General features: G+C 37.8%; 1 protein-coding gene across 2 annotated transcripts in view; it reads right to left on the bottom strand.

Annotated features, from left to right (window-relative positions):
• Nucleotides 1-247: 247 nt before the first annotated feature.
• Nucleotides 248-18,274, bottom strand: part of bcl11aa (BCL11 transcription factor A a) — a 53,166-nt gene continuing 35,139 nt past the window's right edge. For both annotated transcript variants that reach the window (XM_088934044.1, XM_088934045.1), the window contains exon 3: nucleotides 248-5,373. In XM_088934044.1, the coding sequence (XP_088790170.1) occupies nucleotides 3,308-5,373 (2,066 nt within the window). In that variant the 3' untranslated portion in view covers nucleotides 248-3,307. The remainder of the gene's footprint in view (nucleotides 5,374-18,274) is intronic.

Here is an 18,274-nt window from a genome sequence, read left to right as displayed (position 1 = left end):
ACTGCCAACTGTAAGCAAGTTTCTATGATACAGCTGCCCACCAGAAAGACCCCAGACCTCTTTAAAGTCCCCAAAATTACCATAATGTAAGGCAGGCTCTGTATCTGAAAACTCATACTTCAGTGACAGTGCTTCTATACACCCTTGATATGAAAAATACCCAGTTAGGCTGGTTTTCCAAATGCGCTACCGCTCAGCCCTGAGCAGGACGGAGATCAATGAGAACCCAAAGCCACATAAACAAATATACTTTAAAATTTTTATTATTTTTTTCAATAAAGGGACAAAATGGGTGTGTGAACAGGATAATGCAGACAACTGCCAAAAAACACAGACAGTGGTTTCTCCAATAGAACTTAACATAGACCAGAAACAAATACAACAAAAAAAAAAAGCCAGGTTGTTAATGACCTTTGGTCATCTTAAAAAAAATAATAATAAAAATAAAAAAAGAAATAAAAAGATCCATTTCTGTACCTCTGTTTTGAACAGAGCACATAAGTAATAATAAATAGTGACTCCCATAGTAAAAGATAAAGTTCAAGTTCAAGTTACAACAAACAGCTTTCATTACAGGAATAGAAAAGGCTGATAACAAAATATTCCGCATTGCCATTTACAAAAAAGTATCAACTCAAGCGGGCTTTTCCTTTATTTTCATTTTTAAATATGCTTTGCATATGAAATTCTTCCCAATCTAAATATAAAGCACCATTTAGTTTTTGGCAATGAAAAAAAAACCTGCAAAACATTTATTTTTTTATTCTTTTTATATTTTTTATTTACTGCATATGAATTTGTTTTCTTTAAAGATGCTGGAATGTAGTAGGGTGAGAGAAGTTGAGGGACAAAAAAGCACACTACAGAACAAACCAACATTAGCTTGCAGTACTGCATACATAATGGCAGCAGGAGAAATAAAAAGATATGTACAACCATCTGTTTTAGCTATTGTGGACATTCTGAAAGGACTCCTTGAAGAGACCATTATATGGCCTTTCATCTATACAATGCCACATGTTTGTTTTTTTTTAATTTTTGAAACATACAAATAATTCGTACTATATTATCCTGCCAAATTAAAAAAATATACTGTGGCAGCCTGTTTTTTCCACTACCGAAAAAGGTACATTTATACCTTTTAAGAGAACAAGCAACAGTTAAAAATACAAGCCTCAATATAAATACTATAGTGCCTACACTAGGTGAACATTTAATTCAAATACCATTCTAGAAATACAGAAAAAAGTAGACCATAAATGTGTTTTAGCATAGGAATCAACATGAGTGTGCATTTTCCTATATTTAAGTTCTATATATATATTTATATATAATCTTAAACCTTTCCCCAATGCAAGTTTTATTTAACCTGAAGAGCTGTGTACAGCCAAGGCAAAAACAAACAAAAAAGTCCTCTATCACAGATTTCTTTTCTTTTATATATATGTGATCGGGTCTTGAATACCACCAAGACAAAGAAAAAAAAACCTTAAATACAGTTCCCCCTAAAGATAATGAAGTGTTCTTTTAAAAAATTCTTTTAACATTTATATTTTAAAAAATTTGTACAAAAATTCTTGCACTGTAAGTAGAGTGTGCGGTCATTCATTCTATAGAAGGGTAGTCTATTTCCATTCACAGCACTGCTACCTTTTGTCCAAGGAGCCAGGCTTTCTAGGTGTGGAAATGGCTGGCAGAAGCCTTTTTCTCTATGCTAAACAACAAGATCATATTCATGTCAGCATTATAGTAAGTTTTCCCTTAAGTGTATACCTGTAAACTGGGAAAATTGTACAGTGCACTTAGTTGTCCTATATACGAGCAGTCATTTTATACTCAACCTCTGTACCTCTGATTAAAGAAAAAAGGATACAGACATAACAGGCAGAGTGTCAAGTGCTATCTTAACATCAATCGGGGCAGATGCTAATTTAATAAAAAGTATCCTTTTTTATGTCAACACAAATAGCACACAGTGTTTGAAAACATAGAAATCGTTTGTTTTTAGGGAGCACAGGCGTACGTACTGCAACTCTTGTGAATGAAATTCTTTTGAGGATTTCAGTTTCATGTTTCATGTATGGGCAATTCATAGTTAATCATCACTAACAGACAATTTTCAAATGCTTTTCTTTACAAAACAAGTCCTCAACATGCCCTCACACATAGACCTCCCCTTCTCTAGATCATCCCATTACCCATCAGTGTCGTTAAGCGCTGATAAATTCTTAACAGGGACGCGAATACCCTTGTTTAGGTGCCTTATTCAGTAATACTGCTCGGGCTGCACACTGAAGATCCAGGCAACATACATTTTATTTTTGTGCTACTTACAAAAACATTAAAACAGTAAAAAAAGAGCTTAAGTTTGTGAATTAACAACTCACAGTACCAGTGTGTATGGTACCAAAAGAAAAAGAAACAACCCACACAGTATAGCATGTACCATGCCAGTAAACAGAGTCATAATTAAAAGATATACATGTAATAGGTAGCTAAATGATGATTAACTAGAAATTTTATTCGCTTATTTTAATTTTTTTTTGTAGTCACAGTCGACCATAGCAGTCAGGTGCTTGATGCAAGAACCTTATTTAGGATCCAAAAGACCCACTTCCAGTATCTAGCTGAGACTCCAAGCTTATAACAAATAGGAAGATTAACCAATGCAGTTTCAATATATCCAAGGCACTCAGATTTTTTTTTTTTACCAAATGATAGTACAAATTCAAATTTCTTTTAATTCATTTTTCTATTTTTATTTTTTTTAAGAAATTCAAGGCTGTCACTGCTATATTGTAAATAACCCAATTGATATTTTTAACCCCATTTGGACAGATCATCTTTTAGAAAGACTAGTTTAAGTGCGGTTCCCAGCCCGTCCAGAGAGGGTTAAGCAATAGACTGTTTTCCTCCATGTTACAACACAAAACTGTACATGATATGTATTACAGAATGTATGCAGCATGGTGTTTTTTTTCTTAAATAAAAAGTAACAAGGAAACAGCAACACATTTACTCAACAACTAACCAACCAGGGACAATTTTTTCAAAATTAGCCAAAACATACCATACATGCTGTCTAATCAAAAAAGAAAAAAATACACAACATGTAAATTATTGCACAAGAGAAAGGCTCGAAGTTTGCGTAAATGCAATAGTATTGCCCCGATACAGATCATGCATTTGACGGTAAACTAAACAAGATGTGCTGGTGACAAGCACGTTATTCTTAGCTTCCACTGGACTACCAAAAGAGGGAAATCTACAGGGAACGTTTATGGGCGGATGGGTAATCAATACTTCTCTATTCAGTTTTAATATCGTTATTCAAGGCGCGATCACTGTGCCATTTTTTCATGTGTTTCTCCAGGGTACTGTACACGCTAAAAGGCATCTGACAGATTTCACATTTGTAAACGTCCTTTCCCACTTGGCCATGAGTTTTCATGTGCCTGGTGAGTTTGCTACTCTGAGCACAGGCGTAATTGCAGAGCTCACATTTGTACGGCCTTTCCCCTGTGTGGCTCCTCCGGTGGACCGTAAGGTTACTGCAGTTTTTGAAGACTTTGCCACAGTACTCGCAAGTGTCACTTCGGCGGCCGTCCTTGGAGCTTGGCCGGCCGGGGCCCCCGATGTGAGGGGTGCTCCCTCCACTCCCTGTGCCACTGCGGCCTGACACCCCTCCGTCCATCTCCCCCGGGGGGGTGGAGAAGCGTAAACTGCCATTCTCCGAGGAGTGCTCAGAGGAGGAGGCAAAAGGCGATTGTCTGGAATCTCCGAAGTTCAGAAAAGGGTCCTTGAGCTGCCTAGAAGCAGCATACCCAGCCAGCCACTGGGAATACACATTCTCAGTGTTGGGTATGGTGGTGGGAAGGTCAAAATCCTTCTCCATTTTGATGCGTTTCGAGAAAGGGCTTAGGGAGCTGGGACTACCCAGCAGCAGCTTCTTGGACATGCCCACTGAGGCCGATTCACCCGGAGAGGACCCCCTGCCATTAATGGCGGACCCAGAGCCATCGTCTACTCGATCAGATTCCCCGGCCACAGAGTCCTCATCACACATGTCCCTCTGGACCTCGGTGTCTGAGGTTAGCACTCCGCGCTTGTGTTGATGGAAGGCCTCACTGTAGTGCTGCATGCTTGCTGCCAGGCCCATGCCCTGCATGACCTCTGGAAGCGATCGAGGAATCCCCTCCTCACTGCCTCCAATGTGCCGCCCACCACTGTTTTCATGGTGCCGGGCTGCCTCAAGGTTGAGGCCAAAGTGGTAGTCATTCCTGCCCCCATCATTCTCCATCTCCTCCCCTTCTTCCTCCTCTTCCTCCTCCTCCTCCTCTTCCTCCTCCTCTTCCTCTTCCTCCTCGTCCCCATTCTCGGGGATCATGCACCCATGATCGTTCTCGCTCTTAAACTTAGCCACCACAGACTTAAGGGCGCTGCTGGCACTGCCGACTAATTCACTAGTACCTGGCTCTGGGGAACTGGCTGTGGAAAGACCATCGTCGGACTTGACGGTCATCGGTGAGGACTTGTGCATGTGGGTCTTCATGTGGCGCTTTAACTTGCTGGCCTGGGTGCAGGCATGGTCGCATAGGTGGCACTTGTATGGTTTTTCTCCTGTGTGGCTCCGCCGGTGAACTATTAGGTTGCTCTGGAACTTGAAAGTCTTTCCACAAAACTCGCATGACTTGGTCTTTAAGGGTGTCTGCTGTTGTTGCTGTTGCTGGCTAGGAGTTGACTGAGAACCCGAAGGAGACTGCATGGCTGGGAGAGGAGGGGTGGCCAAAAAGGGAGGTTTGGCCCCTGGCTGGAATGGTTGCAGTAGCCTTTGCATAGGGCTGGGCCGATTGGGCGACAGGGGAGGTGTGGATCCAGAAGTATTCCCGGCCAGCTCCCGCAACCTCCGTGAGAAATCCATCACGGGCGGATCCATTGCCATGGGATTGAGCCGCAGCACCCTGTCAAAGGCACTCGGGTGATGTGTCGCCAGGGCCATGTCCTCGGGGCTCAGATGCTCTATACGATGGGGATCCAGGTGGTGTCGAGGAGGGGGACTGAAGAGAGGAGGCGTGGGAGGGAAGCGGCCCTCTCGCATGCTTGGCGCTTCCCGGGAGGAAACGGAGCCGGGTATCCGTAGCAGGTTGAAAGGACTGTTGTCTGCAAGGTGGATCCCATGGAGTGGTGGCTGGGAGGCGCACTCGGCACCCAGGCCTGAAGGGATGCCCACGCGTGGGGTGAGGGGGCTGCCATTCTCGCTTTCCAGGTATATCCTGAACCCATGAGTGTTCTGTGCATGCTGGAGTAGGAACCATGCACTGGTGAATGGCTGTTTACAGGTTGTGCAAGTATAGCTGCTGGGCTCATCTTTACCTGGGAAAAACAAGAAAGACCTCCATGAGTCTCCTGACCTAAACATTTTCTCTTGTTTCGTTATGCTTTCGGAAAAAACCCTTGCCCATGTTTGGAAAAGCGTCACTGAAAAAAAAACACAGCTTCCTAAACAGAAAAGTCTGTTTCTGTGAGACAGACTTGCAAGAAGTCAGAGTCCTTCAGGGCTGCGTTGTTTAGCAGTCTGTATTTGAACCTACTAAGTGACTCACAAGTGGCGATTGAGCTCCCCTTAAAGGCTGAGGTAGAAAGTCAGCCCATAGTCTTTAGGAAAGGGAAAAAGGTTAGTTGTATAGATTTTAGTTGTTTCAGGCACCTTAATGAACTAGGAACAGTCAAAGGTAAAGAATACATAATCAGATTTGGGTTTAATCACTGTCAGAAAGGAATCTTCAAAATACGGTATCTATTTCTACTACTTCTGACTTATCTCTGCAGTTTGTCATCTGGTAAAGGCATTGCACAGTTTTGAATATAACTTACATTTAAATCATTTATCAGAAAACACTATAGCCGAAACCCCAAAATTGAACAGAAAAGATAAAAACATAACAATGTTACAAGAGAAAGCACGGGCTATTTTCTATGTTGTTATTTTAGGTCTGTACAGGGAATTCAAATAGACGGCATCGTGCCTCTGTAAGAATTGTTCTCAAGCATGCTTACTGTGAGTAGTTTAAAGCTCTACAATAAAGGCAAACAATGAGGCCTCTGAACAGAATGCACTCTTTCATTAGAATACAAAAAAGGCATATGTGGAGTATGTCAAAAACTCCCACAGGTAGTGGATCTCAAGAAGAAACAAATTACAGTAACAGCTAAAAGAAATAAATATTCAAAACCAGGTTATCGCTGTAGTTACCTACAGCAAAAATGTAAATATTATGTTGATTTCAGGCACAGATCAAAGTTACAAAAGAAATATTTACCAGGGACCTTGCTGGCTTTTTAATCCAAACTGAATAAGCTACCTAATGGATGAATAACTGATCCTTTGTCTTACAGCAGTGATGTTTCTCCACACATTACCTTGTACCTCTATAGAGGGATATGACCTATTATTTTTATACCACAGCTTTTAGTAAATTAGTGCCTTTACAGTCAAAAGCGTTTAATAATTCAGAACAGTTCTACATTTCTGTTTATTAAATCAATTATGCCTTTGTAAAAATAAAAACACAAAAAGCCCCTTGCTAAGCCTCAGCAAAAGAACACATTACAGTTACGCAGAATAAACAATACCCACAACTGTGAAGGCAAAGGAACATTTAAAATAATAATTGACTTTCAATGGCTCTTCCAGGTTGACCTGTAATTTGTTTCACAATGCATTTGTAATCTCATTAAATGTACCCAGCTCTTCTATGAACTCATTTACAAGATTAGATAATAAACCCAAACTGAAATTAAGCTTTTAAACATTAAGCAAATGGAGGACAAATAAACACTTTTTAAAAATGTGCCTTTATGATTCTTTCCCCTTTAGTACAAATATTTCTAACTTGAAATGTCACTGCTTCCCTCATCTTTTCCCTTACTCTCCAAGTTTGAACATCGAGAGAGGAGCCTTTTCTCTTTAGAAGTACAACCTCATATTTGTTACACAGCAGACTAGAAGAAAACTTTGCTTAAGGAACCATTCAACAGAAATGTCCTGGGCTTCATCTGAAACTCTGGAGCTACAAGGAATTGGAAACATTTTCAGGTATTTCAGTGGTCTCTCGAATCCAAAGCAGACAGTAAAAAGGAAAAATCTGTGTCAAGCTAAATTTCTATCAGATTGTGCTAATTTCATTTATAGTTAAAAAAGTAACCATTTTGTAACTTCTAGAGATTTAGAATTCAACTAGATAGAAAAATTCTACATTTTTTTCCAAAGGTTAGACTTCAATCTCTTTATTGCAATACATATATTTCCATATTAATTTTTACAAATGTTCTGCTATATCTCATCCATTCTAGGAAGAATGTGAAAAGCCCTAGTAACCCCCAGTACTACCGAAGTTACTTGAAAAAGGCGACTAATTCCAGGCTTTGGAAATTAAACTGATATTTTGGTGTTTCAATTTTTCATTTGAAAACTTGGGAGTATTAACAATTCTGTAAAAACTTGTGTGTGCTCTATGCACGCTGTCTGCATTCTCAGGAACAGTTTTAAAAGAAAGCAGTTTTTCTTGAGGCCTTTTAAAAGCACAGCTGCACAGGATAAATTTGAAAAGCAGATCTGTCTTCCATCAAAACGAAAGTGTAGACAGAAAATCCGCAGCATTCCTAAAAGCTTTTAACTAATGTTCTGGTCACCTGATTAAGTCTAAAGAATTAATAAGCATATTAAAAACACTAACTGTCTAGGGTCATATGATGTAACCAACTTAAGCCACATAAAACATTTGTACCATTTTCTGTTCCAATGATCTGTTTAATTTGACTTATCATGCCTTAAGAATTAAATGCTAAATTGTCCAAAATACGCTTCAAAAATAATAATCTAACAATCCTACGTAGATGCAACATATGCGTGCAAGTGATCAGATTGGCTGTAATTAGGCCAGTTAAATTTAAAATGTAGAGCACTCTAAAAATCAGTACTGAAAACAACAGCACTGAGCCCACAGGTAAACAAAAAGAGTGTGTTTAAATCCCCAAACCTTCTGATATATTGGATATCAAGCTTTACAAATTCAGCCAGTTTTGCCACAAAAGCAACAAAATGGATATCTAACACTGAGTAACGAATGTTAGCTTGAACCCTACAAATTGGAGCTCATGAGGAGAAAATGCATCTGATGTATTACATTTTACAGTAATTGCAATTTATTTAAGCTATGAAAACAAGAGGTCAAATGGTCATAAAAAATCAGAGTACCATCATATAAAAAGCCAGATTTAGCTGGAATTCAGTGACAAGTCAGGAGAAACAGATGTAATCTGATGTGTAAGCAATAAGCTTCAAAACTGCCCTTAAATGCAATTTCTTTCCATCTCTTTAATACATCCTATGTAAAGGAGAAAAAAAAAGGAACAGAGGTATAAGACACCGGATTTGCTCATTGGCATAACATTTCCTTTTATCTTTGCTTTTTACTTGAGGGGTTCTGTCTGAAGTCTTCAAAAGCCACCAAACCATGTAATAAGACAACCCTTTATGATGATCTATATAATGGAGAGATTCCAGAACACAACAGTGCTCACATACAGTCCTTTTAATACAAATGTCTGAGATTTCTCAAATTCTCACTAACACCACCCTTTTATGGCTGCAGAGTACCATTCATTCCCTTTGTTTCAACCACATGTGTTATACAGTACTCGTACACTTGAAATAAAGTGCATTTTATTTGAATTCTTTCATGCTTGTGTGCTTCAAGTTATAGAAACAGTACAGGGACGACCAGCTGATATGACAAATGAGGTTTAATCATGACAAAGGTTCAATGTAGGTGTACAGTGCAAGATTTATTAACTACTGTGGACAGATTATTCACAGCAATTCTCTGGAAACAAAAAGAGGCCAATAATATTACAATCATGTGACCGATCATCAGCAGGTTTTTGAAATTAAAGCTGTAGGTGAATCCTACATAAAATACACTTTTCTTAACACATTTATTCTTTAGTGGGGAGAAGGTTAATTACCACAATACACACTACTTCATTTTACAATTTGTACAACTTCACACAATCAACAAGCCAACAAATGGACAAAATACCTTCACACTCTTACACAATATGTCAATCAAATGCAGACAGGAAAGCAGGGTGGCTAATTTAGTAAAATAATGTCACATTCTTCTTTTAAACCTATGGCACCCTGGATCTGTCATGACAATTTAGTAAAAGACCAACAGCTGAAAAATGTGTGCAAAATCAAAGCAGGAAAGAACTTCTTGGGGGGGAAATGCAAAAGGCCATTTTTGGTTGGCAAATTATGGATCATTACAATCTGCAAAAATTACAGTTAATTGTTGCCACCTGCACTGGGTTTAACCTACTATATTTTTTCTATTATCATGCAAGAGGTATTTTCTGCCTTTTACATTCCTAGTGTAAAAATTTATTTGGATATAACAATTATTAAAATTGCTTCATATTTAATATGATTATAGATTTTCCATGCAAGTTTTAACTGTTAAATATGTAATACCTTCAGCATTGTACTAGGCTCAAAAAGTGTACACCATAAATTAAATTGAATGTCTTATGCCCTCCGGACTTTCTTTAAAAAAATGATGCTGTATCTGATGTCTGTTGAGTGCTGAACATTTTTATAAAAATGAGACTGTTCGGGGACCTTAAGATATCTCTTAAGGGTTTGAAGGAGGTAAAAAGCAAAGATACATAAGTATAAGTATACCTTGCCTATGTATGTGTGTGTATATACTGTATATATACACAGTATTTATGAGTATTGTATGAATATGTATCTAAAGGTTCAACAGAATATTTTATTGAGGGAAAAAAGGTTCTCTCGTGTGTCAAATTGCCTCTTCTTTCCCAAAGATATTCTTCCCTCTTTCAAAATAAAAACAGCTTTTAAGCACACAGCAGTGAGAAGGTGCCATTTTTATTGGCCACTGTAGAACACAGCTTTGAAGGACAGGTTACTACAACACTACATTTAACAAGACCGAGTTCATTTGATTATACAGTGCAGGGCTTTCTGGAATATGTAATCATCTTTTTCGGATGACATTTTAAATATCCAACTAGACAAATAATTGCAGCAATAATTGATAGCCTAGTCAAGCTGAAGGATTATTGATTGGCACAGTACTCACCGAAACAAATGTTCATCTTTCACACATTCCAGTGAAAATGCTTAAATCTAGCTATTGCTGACAAACTGTTACAATCTGATTTAATGACAAGACATGGAAAGACAGAAAAAGCAGGCACTCCAATAGCTTGGTTTAAAGATACGAATCTTTTAGAAAGAAAAAAAATATGAATTCATTTGGAACTGCAGAAGGAAAGATTCTTTCCTTGAGTATTTAATGCTGGGGAGAGGGGTCTGTCCAAAAATAGTATTTTTATCTTTTTACAAAATAATTTTGCACCTTGTTTTACCACATAAAATATATCAGGAAACCTGTATAGTGAAGGCTGAAATGCACTCCAAATTCATAGAAAGAACCAGATTCAAAACTGTTTAACATTCATGTAATGGAAAAAAAAACATCCATGCTGATTTACTCTCATTGCGACTGCTACATTCTGGAGTTTGTTAGATGTAATGATTATCTGCGGCTTGACACTTTAAGCATTTAAGAGAACTCGTGAAGCAGCTTCACTCTAATTTACAGATCCTCAGTTAATTAGAAAGCCCTCCAATTTTCTGCAAATGTGGGTCACTATCGACAGCTCAAGCATTTGATGCTTCCTGTGACAGTTGTTGGGCCCGTCTTTCAGAGCTGGCAGAGGTGCCCAGATTTTTAGACTAGCATGGAATGAAATCAGAGGTGCCAGTTTCTGTAGGACATCACAGCAATGCTGGAGCACTAAATAGCTCTCTTTCCTCTTGTCAAATACTGATGACATTTGCAACCACTTCTAGCAACTACTTCCTTAAATATTGAAAAATAATTTATTATTTCTTCTTAATTTTTTTCTTAAATTAGGTAAATAAACCACTCATATATGTTTCATAACGTAAGAGCTCTCTAATAATATAGTTTCACTCATTATAACATAAATGTTTACGCTGAAATTTGAAACTTCTTGGAAGGAAATGTGTTCAGTAATTCCTGTGGTTTGACATGAGCGCATGGGAGCAGTTGGGCTTTAAAAGATAACTTTTCACTGCTAAAAAGGTGCTAAGTTGTTAAGACACTTGCAAATTTGAACCATCAAAAACAAATATGCCTACACAGGCAGAACTCTCCTTTCTAAGAACAAAGCAAGCACTAAAAAGAAAAAAATGGTTACTGGTTTCATTTTCACTGCTTAGTTCTATAATCCGATTAATGGCTTTAAAGTAAAATTTTATTTAGCTAGTTTTTGCTGGAGGGATGTCACATTATCCTGCAAATGTACGCTCTGGACAAACTTTCAGATGCATTTGGGTGAGGGAGATTTACTGCTTAAATACTAACACAATGTTATGAGAGAAGAACAGTCAAAAGATATTTTTATTCTTGTTTAATAAAAATACAAAGTTTGTGCCAGTGTCTTCTTAATAAAGCTGTGTAATAATGACAAAGATATCAATCAATCCCCATGACAAACAATGAATGCCGTAAGATTAAAAAAGAAACTTGCACAGCAAACATTCTGTGACAGATTTTTGCTGCTGTACTGTTATCTGCTGTATGAAAAAACCTGATTCAATGTTGCAATACAAATCGGAAAAACAGTAGCAGTTATTGAAACTGAAGTGTTTCAGAATGCCGGGAATGACTGACAAAATGCATGTCGTTCAATGTGAAGATATCTGAAGAGTTCTTTTAAGTTTTTCACTGTCCCTACTGCATGTGAAAAAAGAGCTCTTCTTTTGTTTTGTCCTTGACAATCCTGTTAAGATTCAACAGCTTTTAGAGATAATAGTAATTGAGGTAATGGAACAATGCTGTAACAGGATTACTGTATATAGGGGAAGAAAGGACACTGTTGTGTAATATAATTTTGGAGTTTTATCTGTAGCTTGTGCTTCTACTGGAATTCTTTCTGTATCTTTGAAATTTAACAAAGGCTCATATTTATTTTATGATCAAAAGGGTAAAAAAATGAATTATTGGCTTTATTTGAATTAACAGGACTTATGCTAAAATAATATTTACCCACACAGAGCACAGAAGCTATTAACCTCCCCTCTGTTTTTAAAAACTGCAGCAAGCGCGCTCTCAATCAGTATTCCAGGCTGTAGTATCACAGCTGCCCCTGGCCTCCACTGAAACAGTTTCTTCATTGTCCCATCCCAGACTCTTTTGTTGTGTGCCGAGTGACTGACCACAAACAAAGGCTTGTTTGACCAACACTTGTTCGGAAACAAAGCTCTGTGGAGGAAGTGCCGTAAAGGAGACTGAATTGATGTTCTGACAACTTCAAATCCAAACAGAGAAGCGTTCTCCTCAGAAACGCACATTAACGTCTAAACAATGGTGTCTAATCTCCCTATTAACTGCATACTTCACGCGCCAAGAAAAATTATTCACTTGAAAGAGATATTCTGATAACAGGGATGGGTGCTCCTGGGCTAAGCGATGCCAGTAATTAACCTGCGCATGCTGGCAAAATTTGACTTTCTCACTTATTACTTTTCACTTCCCTGCACCAAGATAAGAAAATCGTGAAATTGAAGCTTTTTTTTTTGCCTTGCATATTAAGCAGAGGTTAACAAAAATAGATGTATTTCATTAACAGCGTGCATCAGGCAATGTCTTACTGTACATGCGCTTTCCGACTATTTTTAGCTGAGAGCCGGGAGCACAGAGTAAATACATTATAGTGGCATTAAAGTAAAAACGTAAAAAAAGGAAAACTGCATTTATTATAGTTTGCCAGTGATGGATCTGTGTATATTTGAGCAGCAAAACTAACTTTCATGGAAAGGAAAAGCTATACCCCAAGCACTGCAGAAAAAAATCTATGAATAATTAACTTTGTATTCTCCACAGTGTCCCAGCTAAGCGGGGTCAATCAAAATCTGCAGAAAATTTCAGTGAAATCTGTAGGGGATCTGTGTCCTACTGGGATTTTTCTCACCATTATGCGTGTAATCCCTCGAATACCCCTATCTGTACCATGCGTCTAGCCAATGAAATTAAGCATGGGGAGATTTAGACACACCTGACTCTTCATTCTTAATACATTTCATCAGGAACAACACTCAAATCAGGTTGGGTTTTTTTTGTGGGTATTACAAAAAGTTGTTAAAAGGGCCCTCTAGAAAGCAGATAGGCTAAACCTTTGCACACTAATACAAAAGTATATATACATTATCTGACCACATTTTAAAAAGTCTTTTTCTGTAGCCTACTGTATACTTTTATCTCTGGTCTATTGTCAAAAGCCTACGATTTTGACTAAAATATTTTTAAATGTCCAACAGTTGATCAAAATAATTTTATTTTAAACCTAAAACAACTATTTTCGATTGAAAACAACAGCCACGGGCATTTTCATCTTAACTACAGGTCATTGTTAAAATGAACGGACAAAACATCAAATTGGGTGAAAACAAATAATTCTAACTTTGCAGCTGCAAAGAATAAATTATCAATAACAGTTGCAGTTTGCCTTTGACTCCCTTTTTACAGAATGTAATTTCTCTTTTTCCTTGACAGCTTGATCTTTTGAGAGATAATATTAACAAGTGGTCAGGAAGCCCTGCAAGCCTTTTCTTGGTACGGTTGCAAGTGCGACAGGCAGGCTAATGTTTCCACACTCCTGACAGGCACAGAACTTTAGACAACATACAGATTAGGTAGAATTTATATGATGAATATACAGTATGAAAGGATAAAAGGGAGAGGAAGGTTTTTGTTCCATCTTGCTTGTTTGGTTTATTGATCCAAATTAAATCCAAAAGAGAGATCATTTGCTCTGTGATGATCCCCACGGTTAATATCAATTTTACATATCATGTACAATTTCCCTGTAACAACTATATCATTTTTAGGATACAATATGCCACCCTTTAGACTTCTGTTACACATCTCTTAGGACCATCCATACCACGTAAGTAAATCCCTCTAATGACAGATTCAAATGCATGGGTATTACTAGCTGTACACAACAGATGTGTAAGTCATGTGTGCTCACCACTTTAAAGCTATACCTGTCTAACAAAGAAGCACACATCTCCAATGATAACTATAATGGAACAAGTGCAGAATAAAAAGACCATATAACTGATATACTGTAACACTGTAACCCTAGGAATAGGGGACAGCTTAACAGCCGGAAAAACATGGACAAACTTCTGCACAGCATGCAAGTGATTTATTTTCAAGTATAACTCTGAAATGACTTTTCAAACCAATCTCTGATTGCAGTTGATCAAAGACTTCCTCCTGTAACACTGATGGTATCGACAGAGGAAACCGAATTCACCATGAGCATCCAAGGACAACGCAAAAGATGGCAGACATATCGGCATTTTCTATGCTAATTGTTCTACTTCTATTAAGGATACTGAGTAGTTTTCTACAATATACTACAGGCAGGCCAAAAGACCAAAGGGAATCAAAAAGATCCCAGGGGGATTTTATGTATACACTAAGCAGTTGTAATCAGCAAAGCACCCAATGTTCCTATTGTGGTCTCTAAGCTTCTAAGGAGTTTCAACCGGTGAATGAAAGTCTGAAGACCTTTTATTCCTAACCTAAGTTGAAATTTTTACATAGCAGTGACTCCCAGCCGGTCAAAAAAAAGAAATAAAAACATTTCAGGCTTATCTCATAAAATGTACTTTAATAATACAGTAAGTGCCTACTAAACTGCGTTTATGATTGTAATTAAATGCCTGAACCTTTGTATAACCATTCATGCAGAACAGTTCTGCCTTTCTTCTTCCTCAATATGTAAGTACAGTGCATTCATGGCAGCAAGCACCGCCTTCAATAAAACCAAAACAGTAGTCCAAATGTAAAAATTACAGAGGAAAACAATTACAATGTGAGAGAGGGATGTCTATAACTTGAATGGTATGATTTAAAAACATTGCAGCAAGTATAACCGGCTGTTAATAAGCATACAGTACACAAATGACTGTCAAACAACAGCCGTTTGTTTCACCGTTTGTAGTAGTGTTTGTTTAATAAAAGGATATGAACGGAGGTCGCAGAGAACTACACTAATAGCCCACAATTTCATAATTAATCATATCACACACTGAGGTTTTTCTCAAGTATAAATTGGTTTACGATTCATAGCTTTTTTTTATTCAAGATACTTGTGAACTAAAAATAGGTCCAGAAGAACAGCTGAAGCATTCAAAAGATTCAGCTTCAGTCTTGCAAATTTACACAAATAAAGGAGAAAATGTACACTATAAAGTAGTGTAAACAGTACTTTAATTACATCAAAGCAAAAAAATAAAAATCATTATTTTAATGATGTATTACATTGAGATGTGCTGTAATTAATAAATACTGGATACAACCTGACTCCTTTAAAACCTTTAAAAGTTTTAATTATTATTATTGTTTTAGTTAACCATCATTATATCTTTGGCTAAACTACTATGCTCCCACAGGCCTTTTGTGATGCTCTTTAAATGTCACTAATCCTTATTAGAAGCTTCTCTTCTATTGGTGCAAATCTAAGACGCAGAGCTTGGTTTATTGAAAGTGAACACATAAAAACTGAAAGGATAAATGTAAACAATTTTGTACCTTGGGTCCCAAAGTTTCAAAATTATGACACCTTTTCCTGCAAAATAATTTTTCATGCAACAGGAAAAGTACCGGTGCCCCTCATACACAGGCTAACTCAGAATCTGCAAAATGAGCACAGGTTCTGGGAACATTTACCCTGGTACTAACAGAACAAGTAGTGTGACCACTGAATCATCACTTCAAGAAAGAATGTAAGACATCATAAAGTATCTTACCAGGTCTGATCTTATCACAGTTTTGACGTGAAAACAACAGAAGCAGATCTGAAAGCCAGAACATGACAGACCAGTCACCACATTCTGAAGGAGACCATGAGAAATTCATGGCGTGTTGTACATAAATATATTGCAATAAAGATTTGAGCACCATAGTAACAGGCCCTGAGGCAAGGCTTTAGATACTGTCAAAACATTTTCTACCATTTTAATTAAAGGTCTAAAGCAAATTCTTCGGCCAAATATTTTTACTCATATAACACATCGCTTTTTAGCTCTTTCAACTTCAGCATTTTTTTTCTTGTTGTTTTTATGGAAAAATACTATGTATACGACTTACTGTACTCATAGGGAGTTTTTTTTATTGACTTTATGACTCCCCACGACTACTTTCAGTCAAAAGGAAATGTGATCACTATACCCAGGACTAAAGGTAAAAAAGATCACACATTAGTCCCAAGCTTCTTTGGTTCAGAGCTTACAAAATTATTGAAATAATCACAAATAAACCTAGGCGTTTTTGCTGCTGTGGAACTATTGTGACCAACCCTTCAAAAAGACAGCAGAAATAATTTCAGATGACAATAAAAAATCCTGTAATTAAAAAAGTCAACTGACAACAGATTATAGAAATTACATAGAAAGGAAAAACAGAAAAAAACAGAGGTATGTTGTTCTATTTTATCAAGCATGTTTTACTGCACATTTTGCGTGTGTTGTGGAGGGCAGAGCTTATTCTTTGCTGAAGGGCTACATGGTTAATTAAAAACAGAATAGAAAGTAATTTAAAAAAAACAGCTATTATTCCAGGCTCCAGCAGAGACGAGCCCTGTACTCGGATTATTTATAGACACACACACACAAACAAAACAGATATTGGCAAATGAGTTTGTCTTTTGCAATCAGCTAAGGAATATAAAAAACGAAAAATCACGCTTGATATCAGATGGACTGTGGAGTGAGGGGCAGCCTGGAAACGGGCTCTGTTCTTAAACGCACGCTATAGGTCAGTGGTCGCAGCAGCAAATACAGGAACCAGACGGCGCTAAAGGATTTGTAGAGACTTGCAGCAAAGACAAGGAAGGCAGCTGTGGGCTTAGGGAATCAGTCATCAGGTATAGTAACCATGTGGGATTGGTTCTGGCTGGACAAACACTTCAGCTGTCTGGATGCATGTGACACTCTGCCTTCTAACCTGGTGTTTTTTCATTCCAACCCCACCTATCTTTCCATCAGCAGTGCATACAGGTGCTTGTTTTCTTCCTTTCTGTACCTGACCCTGGCTAACTCTGGAACGGTAAACATTTTACAAAGCATTCAGGTTAGGCCAGGCTGGGCTGGGCTCACCGGCTATTTACAGGAAATCATGCAGAGTGCTTGCTAGCTCACAGCTTCCACCTTTGTCCTCTCAAAAGAAGCGGGAAATGTAGGCCCAGAAAGTGTAAATCTAAACAAGAGACCTCAACAAAGAAAGAAAGGTCTGGAGTTTGTAAATCTGACTATAACATAACTAGAAAATCTAAGGTCGCAGGTGGAAGAGACCAGGCCAGGAGGAGACAGTTTTATTCATTCAGAACCTGTTGCTATGAACACAATCTCTCTGCAAGCATCATCTTGGCTACAGTTCCACGAGCTTTAAGCGAGTAAAATTTTTCCCATCCTCAGAATGCACGTGCACACTTGCTGTAAAAGCAGTGAGAAAAAGCTGAATCTGTAGAACTCAGAAGTTCATTAACTGATGCTGTCTATATGAAATGGAAAAATGTTTCCATTATCACTTTTAAATAATCAGAATACTTGTTCAGGGTTGTCTGCCTACAATATAACTATTGCATTGGATTCCATTCTCCGCTACCTACATAAGATCCTTCAGGAATACAAAACTATTTAAGTTAAAAGACAAACTGAATGGTCTTTTCAGGGAGAGAGAATTAGGCCATTTACTAACTGGGAGGTCTCCAGTTCTGCAGGTAATGGCACAAAAAAAGAAATATTTAAAAACAGATTGCATGAAAATCCAAGACATACATGAGTCTGAGAGCTAAGGATTATGAGAAAAAAATTCCATTCAGGAAGGCCCTCAATATCCAAAAATAAAATGTTCAAGAAAGTCCCATCTCTTCAAGCTATAGATTTTGCTCTAATCGATATATAAGGCAGTTTGGGTGTCCATTACATTAAGCATGCCAAAAATAAGCAAACAAAAAAGCCACTCAGTTTCATTCCCATCTCCTACTTTGTCTCCTTTACAAGCAGTTTAAATTGATTCATTATGTCCAGTCCTGGCCAAAGATGCCTATTGATTTTTGGGTGTTTTCGCAGAAAGACTGT

The sequence above is a fragment of the Atractosteus spatula genome, chromosome 15 (assembly GCF_055471065.1).
Source record: "Atractosteus spatula isolate fAtrSpa1 chromosome 15, fAtrSpa1.hap1, whole genome shotgun sequence".
In the NCBI taxonomy this organism is placed as follows: domain Eukaryota; kingdom Metazoa; phylum Chordata; class Actinopteri; order Semionotiformes; family Lepisosteidae; genus Atractosteus; species Atractosteus spatula.
Note: the sequence above shows the minus strand (reverse complement) of the source record. Positions and strands in the feature narration are given on the sequence as shown.